Source organism: Poecilia reticulata, linkage group LG20 (assembly GCF_000633615.1).
Source record: "Poecilia reticulata strain Guanapo linkage group LG20, Guppy_female_1.0+MT, whole genome shotgun sequence".
Taxonomy (NCBI): domain Eukaryota; kingdom Metazoa; phylum Chordata; class Actinopteri; order Cyprinodontiformes; family Poeciliidae; genus Poecilia; species Poecilia reticulata.
The window spans coordinates 21636133-21656432 of NC_024350.1; the positions used below are offsets into that span (position 1 = coordinate 21636133).

The 20300-nt window shown below is 40.3% G+C and overlaps 1 protein-coding gene across 24 annotated transcripts in view; it reads left to right on the forward strand.

Annotated features, from left to right (window-relative positions):
• Window positions 1-20300, forward strand: part of scrib (scribble planar cell polarity protein) — an 81877-nt gene that overhangs the window by 49691 nt on the left and 11886 nt on the right. For 7 of the 24 annotated variants that reach the window (XM_008396597.1, XM_008396596.1, XM_008396602.1 and 4 more), the window contains 22 exons: window positions 130-372; window positions 633-743; window positions 1286-1579; window positions 2439-2627; window positions 3396-3515; window positions 3831-3887; window positions 4307-4363; window positions 4817-4897; window positions 8180-8542; window positions 9802-9873; window positions 10017-10070; window positions 10422-10478; window positions 11601-11717; window positions 12244-12354; window positions 13603-13653; window positions 14454-14621; window positions 15386-15545; window positions 15640-15838; window positions 15927-16016; window positions 16949-17131; window positions 18065-18205; window positions 18749-18888. In XM_008396597.1, the coding sequence (XP_008394819.1) occupies window positions 130-372; window positions 633-743; window positions 1286-1579; window positions 2439-2627; window positions 3396-3515; window positions 3831-3887; window positions 4307-4363; window positions 4817-4897; window positions 8180-8542; window positions 9802-9873; window positions 10017-10070; window positions 10422-10478; window positions 11601-11717; window positions 12244-12354; window positions 13603-13653; window positions 14454-14621; window positions 15386-15545; window positions 15640-15838; window positions 15927-16016; window positions 16949-17131; window positions 18065-18205; window positions 18749-18888 (3058 nt within the window). The remainder of the gene's footprint in view (window positions 1-129; window positions 373-632; window positions 744-1285; window positions 1580-2438; window positions 2628-3395; window positions 3516-3830; window positions 3888-4306; window positions 4364-4816; window positions 4898-8179; window positions 8543-9801; window positions 9874-10016; window positions 10071-10421; window positions 10479-11600; window positions 11718-12243; window positions 12355-13602; window positions 13654-14453; window positions 14622-15385; window positions 15546-15639; window positions 15839-15926; window positions 16017-16948; window positions 17132-18064; window positions 18206-18748; window positions 18889-20300) is intronic. The other 17 variants (XM_008396607.1, XM_008396606.1, XM_008396611.1 and 14 more) reach the window with 14 other exon arrangements.

Below are 20300 nucleotides of genomic sequence, written 5' to 3' on the forward strand. Positions count from 1 at the left end.
ATGCAGAATCCACTGGCAGCTTGATGTTTTCGGTTTGGTTTGTGGTAAATTTTCATCCTGTTGGTCGTAAATGGGGAGAATCCTGGTGGGCTCACACCTCCTCCATGGTTGGTTTCACTGTCGATCCAGATCAATGGTGTAGACATGACAGAGGCCAGGCATGACCAGGCAGTAGCGCTCCTTACCGGCACCTCCCCCACCATCGCACTGCTGGTGGAGCGAGACCTGAGCGCGCCCGGGGACTCTCCGGGTCAGAACCGGGCGCGGGCCCACTCCCCTCCGCCCCCAGAACCCTCTGCCTCTCCAGACCAAGATGAGGAAGGCCTTCAGGGGAACCACATGGGGAAGCTGGAGGACGAGTATCCCATTGAGGTGAGTCGACTCTGCATTCTCATCTCGTTGGTCAAGTTTTTCTAGATGTTTTAGTGAAATGCTGCAGAAACCTCATTGATGCTTCGTTTTCCCCGCTTCATCCCTAATGCCGTTCAGCTGCAGAGAAGATGGTGCATGGTATGAAGGCTGGCTGTGATGAGAGGAGTGTGCTTTATGCTTTTAGCCTGCTGAGATGTTGAGTGTGCAGTGCAAAACAGACTTTATTTTTACTGATTCTTTTGTCAAATTCATACAAACAGGAGGTGACCCTGGTGAAGTCAGGCGGCCCTCTTGGACTGAGCATCGTTGGAGGCAGTGACCATGCCAGCCACCCGTTCGGCGTCAATGAACCTGGGGTCTTCATCTCAAAGGTGCTGAAACTTTTTATTTATTTAAAGGGGACATATTGTGCAAAATTTACATTTTACATGTTTTTTTTGTTGTTGTTTTTTTACTTTGTGTCTTAACTGCTTCTAAAAACAGACCAAGTGTTTAAAAAACAAACAAACAAAAAAAAACATGCAGCCTGTCTTTAGCTATAAAATAAATGAGCCATTTCAATGTGCCCTAAAATGGCTCATTCTGAAAGGAGCTCAAAATAGTTAGAACTGAGCAGAATAAAATCTCATTATCTGAGATTGGTTATGTGCAAAATGAAAATGTTTTGCATAGTTAGTCTATCCCAAGCATTTACCTTCAAAATTATTATATTTTTGTTTGCTTTTTCCCTGCCTAAATAGAATACTATGACAAGATATTAGTAGTAAATGATATCATATGATAGTGAGTTGAAGCATCTTCTTTAGTTAATTTGTGTTGTTTTAGTTTGATGCTGGACAAGTTTAAAAACTTACCTTGATAATACTTGAAATATTCTGGTTCTGCTTTCAATCTCTGCTTCTCGCTCCTTCAGGTGATTCCTCACGGTCTGGCGTGTCAAAGCGGCCTGCGAGTCGGCGACCGCATATTAGAGGTAAACTCTATCGACCTGCGGCACGCCACGCACCAGGAAGCCGTGCGGGCCCTGCTGGCCAACAAACAGGAGATCCACATGTTGGTGCGGAGGGATCCTTCGCCGCCGGGGATGCAGGAGGTTCTGATCCAAAAGCAGCCCGGCGAGAAGCTCGGGATTAGCATCCGCGGAGGAGCGAAAGGTCACGCTGGAAACCCCTTCGACCCCACAGATGAGGGCATCTTTATCTCCAAGGTAACAAAGCAGATTCATCCATGTCCACTTTTGGTTTTTGAAGGTTTTATTTTTTCCAGTAAACATTCATTGGGTTTCCACAGCACACACAAGGCCGCCATCTTGTTTCACAGCTTCTGTTTATTTGCAACAGAGTTGAATTCAGGTCATCTCTACAATGGGATATTAAAGCCAGGCTCTATCTAATTTAAAAAAAAAATTACAATAATAGTCATATTACAAGAATACAGTCCTATGACAATAGAGTAAAAATAACATGGGAATAAAGTTGTAATATTACCAGAAAAAGTTTAAATATTGCCAGCATACGGTCATCATTTTATGAGAACGCCACATAAAATATAAAAAATTTAAATGTGCAATGTTGTGCATTTTGTGATGATAATACTTAATAAAAATACTTAACTTGATGCTGATGTCTTAAAAAATTATCATTATTAGTGAGCAAACAACTGAGCTGGTTACATCATATTTTCTCTTTATTTCTCTAAATTCCTGACAAAATTCTCTAAATTTACCAGGAAATTTAGGGAATTTCCTGGTAAATTCTTTCAATTTACAAAGAAATTTGTTAAAATTGTTAAAATCTCATAAAATTGCGTTTTTTTTCCTGATGAATCTGTTCTCATGCTTTAAAAAGTTATCATACCTGACTGTAATTCTGCGTCGTACTACTCAGAGCAGAGAATTGATGGTTGAAATAAAAGCCAAATTTTGGAAATATTTTTTGTCATATGTTCTTCTTCTTTTCTTTTCTTTTTTAAAGAAAGCATTAAATTTCGTTTTTTTTTTTTAAATCAGATTTTATTCTTAAGCCACATCGGCCAGTTTGGAAACGTAACGCTCGTTTTGTCTTCAGGTGAGTTCGACCGGCGCAGCAGCCAGAGACGGACGGCTGCAGGTCGGCATGCGCATCCTGGAGGTGAACAACCACAGCCTGCTGGGAATGACCCACACAGAGGCGGTCAGAGTGCTCCGTGCGGTCGGCGACTCCCTGGTCATGCTGGTGTGCGACGGCTTTGACCCGCGGAAAGTCGCAGCTGTTGAGGTGAGCTCTCAGGAAACACTTTGGTCAAGAAAAAGCTGCATCTGACATGATTGGGAGTATTTTTGGTGTCGATTTAAAACATTTTACCAGCAAGCCAAAATTTGCACATATTTTCTGGCTGTTCACAAATGTTTGAAAATTTTGACCTACCGGTACCAGTTTCTGCAGATTAGGATTTCTCTTCAAGAACTTTAAATAAATTAAAAATCTGTATTAAAGTAGAACAATTAAACCATCTTCCCAATAAAATATTTAGCTTAAAATAAAATGATTTCCCCAAACAAATCAGAGTTTTTTTTTGTCTCCCACCACCTGCATTTGGACGAGAGGGGCCCCAAGCTCAGAAAGGGTTTTTCTGATGAACTTAGGTGAAATAAATATCTTCAGTTTTGATACTAAAGGTGCATTCACACCAGCTTTGCTTAGTCCGCTATTCCTGGCACAAGTTTTTTAAACTGTTTAGTTCCTGTGACACATTGCAGCGTAAAGCGAACTGCACTAGCTGAAAACGTAACAAATGGTCCAATTAAACCGAGTCTACTGGACTATCAGATGTGAAAAAACTCTAAGAGTATCAGTCTGGAGGAACAGCTGACATTATTACTTTCAAAAAGCTTCTGGCACATTCTGAGCTCCATTTTTACGAGTTCACCAATTCTGAAACTAGCCGAGTTTTTGTCCTTGTATGATGTCCATGCTTCTGCATTCCTGAAAATATGTAACAATTCAAAATACTCGATTACAAATCTATGTGACTTTTTATTCCAGGCGTCTCCTGGGATCATCGCCAACCCGTTTGCAACCGGCATCGTACGCAAGAACAGCATGGAGAGCATCTCTTCCATAGACCGAGACCTGAGCCCAGAGGAAATGGAAATCATACAGAAGGTACGATGCGCTGAATGAGTCCACCACGTAGCAACCAGAGTAGGTATCACCCCAGACCAGCGCCGCTGTTTTTCAGTCAGCCCATGCGTCAAATGTTTTGTGCAGCGTTTCTGCTGCAGCAGCAGTTTGGTGTCAGCAGGTGGAATTTGGCCAGCTGTAGTTCCCCTCGTTCCGCTTGCGAACACACTCGCGCTGCCACAATGCGCCGGCATGGTTGTTTATTTTGCCAAGTTTAGGTAAACATGTCCCGTTTCTGCTGAGGTCTGCTGCATGAAAACCTGCGAACTGAAGTTGAAATGTCATTATTTCTGGCAGGAGTCTGAGATGGTCAGGGAGACGTCGCAGTGGGAGCGAGAGGAGATGGAGAAAGTGGTGAGTGAAACATTTTGAGGGATGGGAAAGATACAAATGAATGAATCGGAATAAGTTTCCTTAGCTGAGAAACTGGATGAATGAAGCTTCCTGTCTGTGGGTTTTGTTGGAGAGTTTGTTCCTGCAATGTTTCAGCTTGCATGCTTTTTCTGCTCCCATAGAAACGTGAATAGTGTACTTTGTAATCTGTGTGATTTCTACCCTGCTGTTTTTCTCTCTCACCTGTCCTTCTGGTGTGTTTGGTGCGGCACATAATTATCCAATCATCCCACCTCCTTCCTTTCTGTTTCCCCCCATCCCTCGTCTATAACAACACTTCTCTCCTCTTTAAACAATCTCTGTCTTCATCGTATCACTCTGTGTGTGGCTGCGTGTCTTCCTCTCTGCACTCTGCTCCTCCTCTTCCTCTCATGGTGAAGGAGCGTATGCGTTTGGAGCGTGAGGAGGCAACTCGCCTGCTAGAAGAGGAGACGGAGGTGAGACCCTGCTCAGACAAACCCACCGTCTGAACGCAACGTTAGTCCAAGTGGGGCTGCAGATATCGCTGCTTTACGCTCAATTTACTTATCTTGTTTGTAGATTTTTTTATTTCTTGCAAAACCTTTCTGTCAGGCAAAAGTTTGACGTCTTTTATTGCGTTCTTTGACTCAAAACAGTCGGCTGCTAATATACCCTTGCTAGCTACCCAGCTAGCCTTGTTTGCGTCTCTCATGGATAAAATGTATTGATTGTTGGCTGGACGACATTTGTTTTTGTCACTAATTTACTTCTTACGTCCCAGCAGGATCCCCCAATATTTATATTTTTGCTGGTTTTAAATTTCTTTCGATCTGGCATTAAAAAGGTCTTAAAATGTTAAGTTTGAATTACTGAAACCTGTGTGTAGACTGGTTTTGTTCTAAATACATTATTGCTTTATTTCTCCTCAGAACCTTGGCACTGGACCTTTAAAACTTGACTACAAAACCCTGGCTGCTCTCCCCACCACCAGCCTCCAGAAAGTGAACCGGGTGAGTCCTCTTTTCTTTATTTTTCTTTTACCTTATCTTCAGGTTTCGCCTCAAACTAACAGAATTCACCCAGGTTGGATTTAACTTTTTGACGTGTTTGAGAACGGGGTCGTTGCCTTTGGGGATTCTCTGACCGCGTGTGGTCAGAGGCTCAGAATAGGCGCTCTTGGTTATATGTCATGTTTGACCAAGAGCTGGACTTTTTTAAAGGAGAACCGAACCCCATCCCAGGGTTGCTGGATGAAGAACCTTGTCGTGATTTAACTAAACCATGAAGAAGTAAAGAAGAAAAGCCCATAATAAAGGACTGAAGGTCTACAACATGAACATTTTGCGTCAGAATAAACCGTGACAGAGAGTGGGCGAGTTGGGGGAAGGGAACAGCTGCCCACTATCACCCGGCCTGCTCTCTGCGATATTTTAAACGTGCATCTGGCTCTGAGTCAGACAGAGCGTGTCCGGTGGGTGGGGACGGCGTCGTCTGAGAGGAGCAGACGAGCGTCTGAGATTGAGCTCTGAAAGTCCTGCTTGGGACAGTTTAGTGTGGACGTCCGGCTCTGTCCTTTTATCGTCCTGCTGTGAGTTTCCTCTTCCACCTTTACTCTTTTTCTCTCTGCTTCTATCAAACTCCTGATTTTTACTAAAATATAGACTCTTTATTTTAAATTTGATGTCAACATTCCTAAAAATTAGATGATTTCTTAGCAGTTTCCTCTTTAAAGATGTTAAATCATGTTGTCTTTGATGTTGTAACTAGACTTAATTATAGATCTCTGTTCTGAGAGAGCAGCAGCACTTAACCTACATACCCTGAGCAGCTGTTGGTGAGATCTGAAGCGCTCCCACATGGTGGTTCAATTGGAGCAGCAGCTCCTAATCAAACTGGAGTTTTAATACACTTTTTAAAAAAGTAGGACTGGTTTAGTTAAGAGTTGCAGGTTAAATATTAGCAGAAAAATATGTTTAATTTTGCTGGAGGCCTGAGAATGAGCCTAGTAATGTTGGTCCTGATTTCTTTTTAAGTTGGACAAAACAAACCAACAAGACTCTTTTATACATTTTTAATTAATGCCACCTTGGATATTAGCTTATTTCTCTGAAGTATTTTGATATAAAGGGAAGACAAGTCAGCCTGTCATAATAACAAATGTTGCTTATACAATTATTGTGATAAAATATAATATTGTTGTTCTGAGATAATTTTCAACTAATATGTTAAAAGACGTAATGGTGCCAGTACATTCTCTCAAAGATGAATAAACTTTCATTTAGAAAGAACATTTAACACTGGAACTGAAATATATTTTAAATATTCCAAATAAATTAGACAGAAATGGCTTACGAAGTCTCTGCAAGCAAAATAGAAAAAAACAGACTAAACGGCCAGTTAGTTAGGACTTTTATAAAACGAAAAAGTGCAAATTATCTACAAAATGGCGACTTTTCAATTATATTAAAGAGCAGCGTCTCTTTAAAAATTAATCAAACTCCATGCTGTCATTTTAATTTATCTTGCGATGAATTGTTTTATTGCTTACTGTGACTGGCTTAAAGACAAGTTATTATAAAATTGCTCACATTTCACATTTATTTGTATTGTAATATATTTCCACTGATTGGGAACCTGTTAACTCTTATGAAAAATGAAAAATTCAAACCCAAAGTGCTGATGATACTGACCTCTTACTGGGTTGTATCAGGGGAAACTAAAACCGCTTAGTACACCTGTCCTGTTGACACCTAATTGTTCCGTTTCTCTTTAAGGAAATTTCATATTTAACCCCTAAAAGCTCAACGTGCCGTTGAGCCGGCACACAGCTGTGGACCTCTCAGCGCGTTGGCATGTTGGCGAGCCAGCAGGGTGACTTTTCCGCTCTAAAAGCCAGCTGTCGCTCACAGACGTCTGTGTCGGTGCCAAAAGGTCACGATTCACATTCCGTCCCTCTGACCCTCACGCCGACTGCAGCCCGAGAGCCAAATCGCCGCTTTTCAATTGTCAAACTCTTGAGATCGATTGATCATTGGTCACAGCTGCGTCGGCTGTTTCATGTTAAGCACCCTTAACCCTCCTGGTTAAACTGATAAAGTATTTTTAAAGCAGAGGCTGAGAGTCTGCAGTAATGTGGCGGTTAGGACGCTCTACTAGTTTAGAAACTTATCTTCAAGGCTTCGGAGGAGTTTTAGTGATGCAAGTGACTCTTTATAGCAGCAGGAGGCATCTGTGTTAACTTTCTATTCATAGAGCCGCGGACATTCCTCCTTATCTTCCTTTGGTTAATGCAGGGTGGCTGTGCATCCTTAAAATGTCTTAAATTTGTTTAAAATTGTAGATTGATCATAAATACACTCAGCATAGGTCTTAAATTTTGTAGCCGCTGGATTACACTGTAAAAACCCCAAATCATAGTTTTGTCCAAGAGTGAAAATAACTTACAAGTAATGTTTTAGCTTAATAATTTCTTAATATTAATTTTAAAAGGCGTTAAAATTAATTCAACTGACAGATTAATTTACTTGGAAAAATGTCTCAAGTTAAATAATCTGTCAGTTAACAAGTACTTTTTAAATCAATATTAAAAAATTATTTACTCAAAACAAGCTCCTATATTTTGCTGAAAAGTTACTTGTAAACTAGTTTTGCTTTTTAATATTTGCTCTAAAAACTAGACTAAAAAACATTTAGTATGTTTTGTATTTTTGCGGTGTATGTATTTTTTTTATTCTTGCTGATATTTTCTGGCAGGCAAACATTTGTCACATTCTGTGACTTGAGGCGGTCAGTAACTAGCTGCTACTTTACCCTTACTAGCTAGCTAGCTAGCTTCTTTGCACAAGTGCAAATGTATCACTTGTGTTCTTTTTATTTTTTTTTGCCACCAACTTACTTTTGTTCCCAACCCACATGACACAGCAGTATCCTTCAATCATCTTCTACATTAGTAGTTTTTTCTATCTTAAATTTCATTCAAACTAGCTTTCAAATGGTCTTAAAAAGCCTTAAATTTAATTTGCTGAAAGGTTTAGATGTCCTGTTAAGGGATTAAACTGAAAATGCTGATTATAACTAGTGGTTCTGTCTAAAACTGCTCTACAATAAAACTTTAAACTTATGCTGATTTATTTCCTTTATGAAGACATGAATCACTTTCACCTTCCTGACTTAGCAGTGGGAAGCCACTGAACACCATTTCCCTGTTTTCTCTTTATCTCCTTTGTGTGAGTTTGAATATCAGCGAGTCGAGATCCTCCTGTGAGTCCTCCTTATCTTTTGCTCCTGTTCAGTTCTCTGCTTCTGTTACTCTGACTGCCACCATGGAGGCTCCCCTGCCGGCCAATCATGGAGCCCCTTTAGAGCCCTTCGGGTCGGGCAAACCCGCCGAACTCCTCACTGATTATTTCCACCAATCCGAGTTGTCCCACAACGGGACGTCCAGCGTCCCTGACAGTCCAGCCGTTGACTCGACAGTTTCTCCTGAGGAGGAAGAGGAGTGCCTGGTGGACTCGCAGCCCATGTGCTTTAGTGAGAACCCCTTCCTGGTGGCTAACCGTAGAGGGAGAGGCCTTCCACCCGGAGAGCGGGTCCTGTCGGGGCCTCCGGTGGGCTACGGCAGGCAGGGGAAGCTGCAGCCCTGGTTGTTCAGCAAGGCAAGATGGCCGACTGTAGCTTGGAGGCGGCATGCTGCGTTGCTGTGAGCTTTGTTGCTTCATCCATTTGGATCCCAGTTCCAAATATTACAGTAAAAAAAGGGTTTATTTGCAGCTATGAAGCTGGTTGCAAACCAAAACGCAGGCTTACGTTGATTTTCTTTCCCTCTACGATGTGTCTGGCTAACTGTGTGTGTGTTAACCTCTGCTCATCAATAGGAGGTGTTTATTGCACGTTTTTACTGTGAACAAAGCTTGTGGCATCTAGGGCTGGGCAATATGGACTTAAAGTTTTATCACGATATCTTGTGGTGCTATTACGATAATAACTATATAAAACTATTTTTTAGGAGCTCAGTAATCATAGCCCACAAACCGAAACATAACTAATTTCTAATATGCTTATTTAGGACACTTTTTATCACCAAACTGCACAAAGTAACTGCATTTAATCATATTTTTAAATGCATCTATTATTTATTGACACTTTCATTGAGCAAACAGTGAAGAAAATATTAAAAATGGCAATTTGGGGGCGGTTTAAACATCATAAATTAATAAATTTATCACGATAGATGATAAACAATACAATAAATGCCCACCCCTCGTTGCATCTCTTTAATTATTCAGGATCTTTAATTGCACAGACAGATGGAAAAACCTGACCTGGCGGCTATAAGGAAGGTCAGGATGTAGGAAGGAGAATGTTTAATGTGTGAAATAAATGCAATATTACTAACCTGAACGCTTTACAGGTGCATCTCAATAAATTATGTCATGAAATAGTTTATTTAAAGTCAAAATGCAAAACAGCCTTAAAACGAATTCAGTTTCTGGAAAATTTGAATATTAAGACGAATAAAGAGCAAAGAAATCTGACAATTTTTCTGGCTGATATTTACCAACAACTTCTACGAGGAGGCTAGTAGTTTAGTGCTCTCTCAAAACATAAAGTTGAGTGGAAGAAAAAAGTGTGCCTTGACAGAAATGTCAAGCAAAACCCATTTATGAATTTGTGGAGCTTTATGAGGAGTTTCAGTAAGACCACAATTTTTTTTCTGTTTTTTTGTCTAGAAAACTACTTTTGGGTTCAAACAGAATTAAGTAATTCCTTCAGTGAAGTTAAATTAACTAGCATCTAGATGATATTTTAATTTATTCAGATGGACCTGTGGTTGTATTCTTATCCGGCTTGTATTTCTGGTTTATTAGATGAAACTTTGAGCTGATTATTTAGTTGCGTCTTGTTTTTTTTCCAGGCATCTTCGTCTGATTACAGCAGAACGGACAGCCCAGTCAGGGAAGCACCATATTCTCCCACTATCCAACCGGTGAGCCGCCCAACACTTTACCTTCCTCCAGTATCCACCAGCCTCCATCACATCATCCTTCAATTCATGTCATCACTGTTCAAGAGTGGTTTCAGTGGAGGCGTTTTAGCGCTGACAGTTTTGACCTTCCTTCCCACCCGTAGCCCAGCCTCCACTCCTCCAGCAGCTCCCTGTGTGCAGGCAGGGAGACCCGCTTTGTAAGTGGGCAGATCTGGAAGCGTTGAGCTGCCTCGGCCCTTCCTGGCTGAAAAGCATGCGGACGCTTCTCTGTGGCCAACTCATCCCTGATGCTTTGCCTTGTGCAGACTAGATATGTGTTACTCTGAGAGGGTTTGCTGACCAGCTTTGGCTTTATTTTTTCCCCGCGGGTGATAAGTTTCTAAAAGATCAACATCTACATAACCACATTTAAAAACTGGTTGTGTTTGATATCTTTGCATAACCCTGAAGAAGCTTCATTAGTTAGTTAGCTTAAATTGAACTAGATGCTGCTGGGTCATACGTCATAGATTTTAATTTTGTTTAAATTTATTTCTCTTCCTCCACAGGCAAACATTCATTTCACTGCCACTCCCACTGCTAAGGACAGCACTTCATCATCATCAGTGAGTGTCAGCAGAATTTAGGAGAATCTAAAAATCTGAATACTTAATCTGTCAAAAACAAGAGTAAGGACATCAATGAAATACAACTCTGGGTTTTAACGAATTACCCAATGAGTTATTGGCTCAACACTCTCCGTTCCTGGGAGCTTAGAACCCTCAAGACAACAAATAAACAGTAAATCAGGAGTATTTGACCAACAAACATAATTTAAATCTTTCATCGTGAAAAAATTTCTATTCAATTCAACTGAAAAAACTTAAGAGGTTTAAAATGTAAAAACTAAATGAATAAAATGCAGTGACCACACGCGACTACTTAAGACTCCCTTAAAATATGCCTATTTTTAATACTTACTCACCTAATATAAGCTGGGAATATATTTTACTGTCCCGCTTTGGGGAAATTAAGGCATAAAAGCAGCAACTTTAGGTAAGTTGGATCATGGATATTCACACAAAGGTAAAAGACATTATAAAATAAGAATGAAAGCAAAGTTTCAACATCAGAAAATTCATACTGTTCAACTATTAAACAGAGAATAATAACCCTTCCAGACTGAACAATACGTTCGGTTTGCAGTACCGTAATTCCACCACACATGGCGCTATCTGACAAATTCCAACGGTTTCTGGAAGGGGAGACGTTGCGCTTTGCAGCCGATTTTGGGTTATTACGGTAATTTCACCCCCCGTCGAAGCAAGGAGTGAAATTAATCTGAGGGGCGCTCTTTTAATAGAAAATAACTTGCTAGATATTGAAAGTTCCAGTTGTTATAGAAAAATGGCCAAATATTTTACTCACAGGACATTTAAAGAATTAAAATAAGCAAAAATATCCAGGCAGAGATTTGAAACTTAACTATAAAGGGTTAAGAATAAAATAAATGTGCAGCTGAGTTGTTAATTAAAGGGGGGAAAAGCACAAGATATTTATTTATCTTTATGCATAAAAATCAGACGTTAAGTAATAATCTCATTGGCTCCAGGGCTTAAGTTAAATATTTTAATTAAACTCTAATTCATTCAGCCATCAGCATCCATTCATGTTGCGTCATCATTCACTCAAAGTTTTATCCGCTCTGGTGTTTAGCAGTGAAGCTACATCATGTCGTCTTTCCCCAGACGCGGCCTGGAGCCATCCAGCCAGTCGGACGCGTGTGGCCCACCGCCTCCCCCGGCACGCCGGAGGGCCGCAGCCCTAACCCCTTTCAGCATGGCCCTTCCCCGTTCAACTCCTCTGTAAGACCCCTCACCTCCACCTCCACGTAGGGCTGGTTTTAACCCTTCCTGTGCCGCTGCACGCCCTGACGTAACCTGACCGCAGTGCGGCGGGTTACCGATGTCTAAAGCGCGCGGTTGATTGTTACCAAAGACAGGCGGAGCTGTTATAGTTTGTGTCCGTTTGCACTGGGCTCCGGAACGAGATTTAGCTGCTGAAGGTTTCGGCTTTCAGAAACAATCCAGGCAGTGTAATCGGAGAGAAACAAACCTGCCGGGTTGTTTCATAAAGGTGCCCAGACAGAACAGCCTGCTTCGCCTGCCCAAGCCCTACTGTCTGTCTTTCTCTGCATCGCTCCTCCTCTTCCACATGAAACCAGCCGCCATGCTGCTCACCCCGTCTCCTCCACAGTCGTCTAGAACTTTGCTGGTTTTTTTCATTGTCTGCCCTTTCCATGTCTCTGTTTGTCCTCTCCACCTCTTTTATCATTTGGATCCAACCTCCATAACCCACCCCGACCCCCGACCCCTGCTCCCGCCCCTGCAGCCTCGCGCCCCCTCCCCCTCTTCGCCCGACGAGTTCCCAATGAATGTCAAGCAGGCATACAAGGCGTTCGCCGCCGTGCCTCGCTCGCTGGCAGTCCTGGAGCCGCCGCAGGTAGGACGTGCCGACCGGGCTCGGACGAGCATGCTGTGCTGACTGGTTCGCTTGCCGCCCCCTCCCCTTCTCACCTGACTGAAGCAGGCGGCCCTAAAGGAAGCCTGCATGTTGTCATCTGTGACGTGCTGTGACATGTGGGATGTCTCCATCTGTGCTCTACTGACTTCATCTGTGAAACTGGTGCTGATCTTCCTCTTAATCCGTTCATCCAGGGTGTCCTTAAAAAGCATTAAATTCACCAAAATTAAGGCCTTCATTTGAAAAAATTTGAGTTGGCCTTTAAAGTTGTAGTTACAAAACTGTTTTCCATATTTATTAAAATCGCCACCATGTTGTTACAGCATGGGATGAGGCAGATAATTGGTGAGAAAATCAATATCCTCCCAGTGCTGCTATTGTGTTTTGCAAAAATGCACAACTCCCGGTGGAAAAACAACCACACAGAGCCAGGAGGAGGGTCTTAGCGCTGTCAATCAAGCTTGTGTACGCTGCTCAATGTGCTAATGGTGGAAAAACAACTTACTGTTAAAGATAAACCACTTATCCACCATAACTGGTGGCCATGCTAACTAGCCTTAGCATTCGTGCTAAAACCTCCTACTGACTCTGATTGGTTGTTTCTGACTGAGTGTACTTTTGCATTTTATACTGGGAGAAGGCAAAGGAGCTAAAAAATGTTCGCAGATTACCTGTCTCAAAAGTATTTTTTTGTAAAAGTAAATTTTACAAAATCTTAATCTTGTGCATTCTATGTAGTTTATTTTTCTTGCGGGACTTTTCAGGCAAACGTTTACGTCCTCTGCAGACTTCTTCGTTATGTTCTTTTTACTCATGAAGGTTCAGGCTGCCAGTAACTCGTTGCTAATATACCCTTGCTAACTAGCCAGTTTGCTGGACGTTTGTCTTTGCTGTTGGCTCACTTCTGCTGCCAATCCGTACGATACTACACGCATTTTGTGCTAAGAAAAACCACTACTGATATAAAAAAAAAAATATGCAATTTTCTTTTGTACGTTTCTATTATGATTCAGGTCTTACATTTCATTCATAAAAGTCTTTAAAGAAAGTCAAAAAGTCTTAAAATTGAGTTGGTGAAACCTGCAGAAACCCTGTCATCTGTTCATGTGTGGCTCATTCACCAAGGTTTGATCTTGTTTTAATTTTATTTTTTTCCTGCCTGTTTAGTGTCTCCGTCTTTCTCCTGACTCTCCTCTCTGTTAATAATTTTTTTTTCTCCGCCAACAGGATCTGTACGGTGTGAGGAACAATTTTCACCCAAAGCAACCTTCACCAGAGGTCAGTAAAGAGATCAGAAAAAAGTGCAATCTAAAACGTGACACCAAACTCCTTGTTCAATTTAATTCAACTTATTTAAATGCAGTTTAGCATCAGATCACAACATTTCAAAGTACTTTACAAAATAAGTAATTTAAACCCAATCATAAATGCATTTCAATTGATCCTCATTATCAAACAGAGCGTCAAGTTGTTTATTTTTCAAATTATCTTAAAACGTTTTAGAAGGAAATACAGCAGATTGCATCGAGTCATTAGCTGCCATAAAATTGAAAAATTGAAAAGAAAATTGAAAAATTGTTTCTGTAAAATTGAAAGACAAAAATGAATTTGCTTAATGCAAACACGCCAAATTTGGTTTTGATAAGTTTCTGCGGTTTTTTTGATTGTATCAAAATGGATGTATTTCACAAAAGTTAAGCAAGTCACATGATCAACAGCCAGACTTTGCTACTGGCGAAAACAGTGAAGAAGACAACAGGAAGTGGTTGAAGGATGATGGTTTGTTTTTGTTTTTTTTTGGACATTATGTAGCTGTCTCCACCAGAGCCCCCACAGCATCGTACCGCTCATAAAATGTTGTGTTGAATACAAATAACAGATTTAGTTATGTTTATTTGGATTCTGTTTTATGGGAGGATTAGTAAAAAGTGAAACAGTTGAAGAAGTTCGGCTCTCTATAACTTGGTCCAGTTAACGAGGTCAAACCTCATTCATGCAAAGTTTTGTTTTACATCTTCAAACGGGAACGTTTGCATTCAGATCTGCTCTGACAATCGGGATTTATCTGGCCTTTTCAGCCTGTGCTGAACGACGAGGTGTTTGATGATAGAAGTGAAGGTCAGGAGGGAGGCGGTGAGGGTCTGACCAGCAGGGTCTCCCCGCGGCCCTCCCTCTCCTCCGATCGACGGGACTATATGAGCCTGGCCGCCGTGCCGCGCTTCTCTAGATCCTCCATGGAGCAGCAGGTATCCTCCGCCTCCGCGGCCGAAGCGACCCGACCGTTGTCTGGGGTGCTTGGCTTTGACTGGTGGTGGTTTCTGCTGTCGGCGACCAGCTTGACTTATAGTGGGTCTGAAATCAACTTCATGGTGTTGGGTTTTATCTAACTACTTTCCTCTTGACTTTCCTCTTGGTTTTGATAAATCGATTACTGAAATAATCATTAACTGAAATATATAGACGTAAAAAAAGGGCAATTTGCTGAAAGAACAACACGCTCAGAGCAGCAATTAAGACAAAACTGTACAAAAAATATGTATATTTTGCATTTAAGATGCATGTTCGACCCAAAGCTCTGCAAAGTTTTAGCTTCACCTGGTTTAAATTCTGTAAAATAAAATAAAAATCTCCTTTAAAGCAGCTTTTGTTGTCCAGTTGTTAATCTGTTAATCCGGAAATAATCATTAGATTAAACCTAAAATGAGTTGAGTCAAACAGAAAGTAGGTTAGACGTATTTTTTGCTGTAAATGATAGTGTAAAGAAGTGTTTATTTTCTTATTTAGAAACAAAATTGTTTATTTACATGCATCTTTTAATAGATTTCTATTGTAATATGCAAAAGGTTTTTTATGAAAATCTTTGAATATGACAATTTTTTCGTCCGATTAATCATCAAAATAATTGCTTATGAGCTGCAGCCCCACTTCCATCTTTTGGCAGCAAATATATCGACACAACTTTAATTCCTGCCGTTTGTCATCTCGTCCTCCTCCTTTTTTTTCCCATCAGAGTCCGTCTCTTGGAGGTAAGAACAGCCCGGAGCAGCGCTCCTTCAGGGACAGGCAGAAATACTTTGAGATTGACGTGAAGCAGCAGACGCCAGAGAAACCCAAACCCAGAGTCTCCCTCGTTGGAGAGGACGACCTCAAGAAAATGAGGGAGGAGGAAGGTTCGTTTCCAGCCTCCCAGAACCGATAAAAAACAAAAAGCTGGAGATGTTTTTCCTCGAGTTTACCCGTCTCCATCTCTTTGTTTCTTCCCAGAGAGGAAGTTTGAGCAGCGAGCGCGGGAGTACCTGATGGACGAAGAGGATGAGGATGAGGAAGAAGACCTGGCTAAGCAGGTGGAGCACATGAAGGCTACAGGAAAGGTTTTGTTAGACGGGGTAGAGTACAAGGTGGAGCCCGTTTCTAATCCGTCTCAGCACTGCTCCACTCCACTGAGCTTCACCGGCAGCTCCGGGTGAGAATCTGGCATCATTTGAGTTTCTTTTCCATTTTGTCTTTATTTTTCAAGTTGATTTCTGATTTATTTGTTTTTTCCTCTGCAGGCCTTCTTCAGTAGATGGGAAGGGCGACTCTCAGAGAAATTCACTGGAGGACAGCTTCAGGTTGGAGCAGAGACCAAACTCCATGACGGGGTGATTACAGTTTTTAAAAGGCATTTCTGAATGTCTGCATGTGTTAGCCGCCCTATAAATTTATATATACTTAAGTACAAATATTTTTACTCAAGTAAAAGTGAAAAGTAGCTGTCCAAGAAATTACACAAGAGTAGGCCTGAGACAATAACAAACTTTGTTGTTTGAGACCATTTTAAGCAATATATTTATAATGGCATATAATGCAAGTTAACCCTCTAGAAGATTAATAAACTTTCATTTTGTAAAGAACATTTAACACTGGAACCAGAAGACATTTTAAATATCCAAAACAAAACATAAACAAAAATGTCTAACAAAAAATATTAATAATCAGAATGAAAATTGAATGTATTTTTCATACGATTGATTAATTGCTTATTTTACTCAAGAGTAAAGAAGCATTTGGTAAAAAGTCTACTCAGGTACTGAGTAACTAATCAAAACATCAGTCAATTCAAATTGAAATTCAAAAATACTCCATTAATCCCAAAGGAACATTAAATGTTGTAACTCATTAATTTACATTCTTCAGTTGTTGAAGAATCATTTAATCATTTAATATTAAAAAATTACATAATCAGACGGGTAGAAATATAAAGTCATGTGGAAATTCTGGCTGAAATGTTTTTAGTGAAATAAAAATGAAATGATTATAAAATAAAATAAAAAATGCAAATCAGTATTTTTCTGTGTAAAATTTTAATGTAAAACTTTAACAAAAACTGCTGGTGTGTCATTCAATGAAGTTACTCACAGTGAATGAAGCATCCAAACATTTTATTCAACTAAGAGTAGCAATACTTCATAATTAATTTGCTTAAGTAAAAGTAAAAAGTACTACATTGTAAAAATCCTCCTAAAAACTTACTAAAGTAAAAGTAACTATTTGCTGCCCAGCTCTGACCTCTGCCAATGCTCCGTCTCATCAGTCTGGTGTCGTCTTACCCTGGAGAGTCGGCGGCGCCCATCCGCACGGCCAAGGCGGAGCGCAGACATCAGGAGAGGCTCCGCATGCAGAGCCCGGAGCTCTCCGTGGCCCTGGACAAGGATCTGTCTCCTGCAGAGAAACGAGCACTGGAAGCTGAGAAGAGAGCCATGTGGCGGGCGGCACGGTAAGCAAAAGCACAAATATGATCCCTTAAAACTGACGTAGCAACGATTAGACATGAATAAACAGAATTATTGCTTCAATTCACGTTTGAGTTCATAGAATAAATGCAACGTGAAAGACTAAAGCAGGGGTCTTTACCTATGTCAGAGGTTTTCATGGAGTTAACTGCATAACATTTCCTCAACACAATTACCAAAAAGTAAAAGCAATAATAATAATAATAATAATAATATTTTATCCCATTGAAGAAAATGTGTCCTTCTTATTTATTTTAGGTATATTTTTCTTATTAGTTTGGAAAATATATAGTTTTTTTTTTCACAAATATTATGAATATATATAAATATATACACTCATTGGAAAAAAAGATTTTTTTCAAAAGTTTTAGGTTTTGATTTTAAAATTTAAAAATAGAAATAAAAATTTTTTAATTATAAAAAAAAAATCCTTTAGTAAATATTCATAAAAAAAAATCTTTGTTGCTCTAAACTGTTTTTTCTTAAAGTGTGATTTACTAAACGGTACACAGTCTCTGCATTGAAGAGTGGAGAAAATAGCAGAAATATTTTCAGTCATATTGTCAGTTTTGTCTTTTTATTTGCCATTTGTAGCTGAAATTTATCATGACAGTAAGTTATATTTCTCAGAAGAAATTGTTCACGATAAACCGACTTTGTCTTTAAGAGCGACTCTGCTGAGTATTTGTTTGGTCTGTTTCCTTCTCCCTAATGTCACGTCTAATACGTATTTATTATTCCTGGTTTTCCTAATTTTCAGTGTTTTATCTTCCATTCTTGGGTTTTCTTCTCTTTTTTCTGTCTGTGTCCCTTCCTGTCTCCTCCTCATCCTCATCCTTCTCCTTCATCCTGAAATTCCTTTCCTTTTCCTCCCGGTCCCTCTGTCGCCTCCCATCTGTGTGGCCTGCGGGGCTCAGGCCCTATGGCCTAGAGGAGGATGTTAGACAGTATGAGCAGGACCTGGCAAAGAGGCTCTACCAGGCCCGAGTGAGGGCCTCTCAGGGCGCAGCCCCCCATGCTTCCTCCTCTACCTCCTCCTCTGCAGCCTCCCAGCTCAGGTCTGCTCCTCGGCTCCGGCCGCTAGGGCCAGACGCGCGGCATCATGGGGGTGTGCTGGGGTGCTTTGGTTTTCCCGTATTTTGCTATAGAGGCCAGATCCAGAAAGGTCCAAGCAGCAACACTAACAGTGCTTCTGCTGCCTTTCTACTTCTGTTTTTTTATTTGCTTCTGCACGTCTTTTGTGTTTTGTCTCTAGTTCGGTTTACCCCAACCTCTCTCTCCTCTGTCTCGTCCTTCCCGTTACCCCGTAGAGCTCTTCTTTTCTTTGTGCCTTGCCGTTCTAGCGGTATGTGTATTAACACATGGCCCGCAGTAAGTTTGCAAGCTGATGAGGGTAAACCTACAGGCAGTAGGTCGTCCTTTTCCTGGAATGCCTTCCTTTGTTTCTTTCGTAAAATAAGACGATCACAGCAAACCAGGACAAGGAGCACCCGACATTAGTAGTGAATGGCCTACAACCTCCTCTGGAGTTTCTTGTCCTTGTTTCACGCCTCCGCCTCGGTGTCAGAGGACTTCCTTGAACCTGGTTGTTTCCTGTGTAGAATGAAGTCTCTGGAACAAGATGCACTGAAAGCTCAGATGGTCATCGCCAAAACTCGGGACGGGAAGAAGCGTGGGACACTAGACCAGCTGACGGAGTCCCCGTCGCCGGCTCCGACGCCGTCTCCCACTCCCATGGAAGGTGAGACTTCAGTTTCAGATTTCAGTCTGATGTCAATCAATTTTATTAAAAAAATTTTGCTTGCTTTTGTTTCTGAAGAAGAAATGATGGAAAATATTTTGAAAATGTGGCTTTTCTTTTAGTCATCTCTTCTCTGAGTTGTATGACTGAGAGTTAGGGCAACGAGAATTTTTGTTTAATAACTTGCATTACCACTGCACTGAACCCCATTGAAAACCTGTTTATTCCACCAATTATTGATTTCTGAACTGTTCCCGAGTTAAAACATTAGTGTTGTTGTTTCTAAATGAACATAAACTTGTTTTCTGCATCTTTTTCCTGAATTTGACCATTTTTCATTTCCTGCAAATAAATAGTAAATTTTTTCCTTGGAGTTTCGGAAACATGTTGTCAGTACTTCATAAAATAAAAGCACAATGTTCGTTTTACTCAAACAAATACGTATAAATGGTAAAATCTGAGAAACTGCTCATTTTAAGTGGTCTCTTAATTTTTTCCAGGGCTGTAGTATTAATATTAGCAGAAAAAGACACAATTTTACTTGGAAAAACATCTTAAAATTGCGAGAAATTGTTGTTTTAATAAGAAAAAGCGTAGTTATCAGTTCGCGTAGCTCTTTCTTCAAAACAGAAAGTTGTTTGCATAATTGTTTCAACTTACAATTTGATGCTGATGAGCTAAAGAAAATTAAGCATTTCTATTCAGTATTGTCTTCAACATTCCTCATTTCAATATTTGATTTTTTTATGTTGGAGTTCTGATAAAATTACAACTTTATTCTCATTATTTCGACCTTATTCTTGTAATATAATGTCTATATTCTCGTAATAAAACAAAACAATTGTACCCTGGCCCTAATAGTCCATCATAAAGTTGCATTCAAAGTCCAAATAAATAGAAGCTTGCTAAACAAGATGGCTGCCTTGGGCATACTGATATCACAGGGAATCCATATTTTCCAAAATTAAAATGTTCAAAAACCAAAACATTTGATTTATTGCAAGACCTAGGAAAATGTGTAACTTATCATCTCAAACGTATTTTTGAACTTTTTTCACATTTGGCTTATTAAAACTACAAACTTGACAGAGCAACACAAAGCATTCCATTAATGTTATTTGAAAAGAAGACAATAGTTTTCAAAATACCTTTGATGTAACAATCTGAAAAGTGTGGAGTGTTTGTGTATTTAGCCTTCCGCTTCCAATCTTTCAGATTTTTATTTGTAAAAAGAAAATGCTGTCTTTTCCTCTCCTCTTCCTGCTGATCCTCAGCTTAGCGTTGCTTTCTGTATTTTGAGTTTGTAACGTGACAAAATGTGGAGAAATTCTGTACTTTTACAAAACGCTGTGTTTATGATGCTGTATAGAAAGGTTGAAATGTTGCGTTGACTAAAACATGTTTTTTATTTC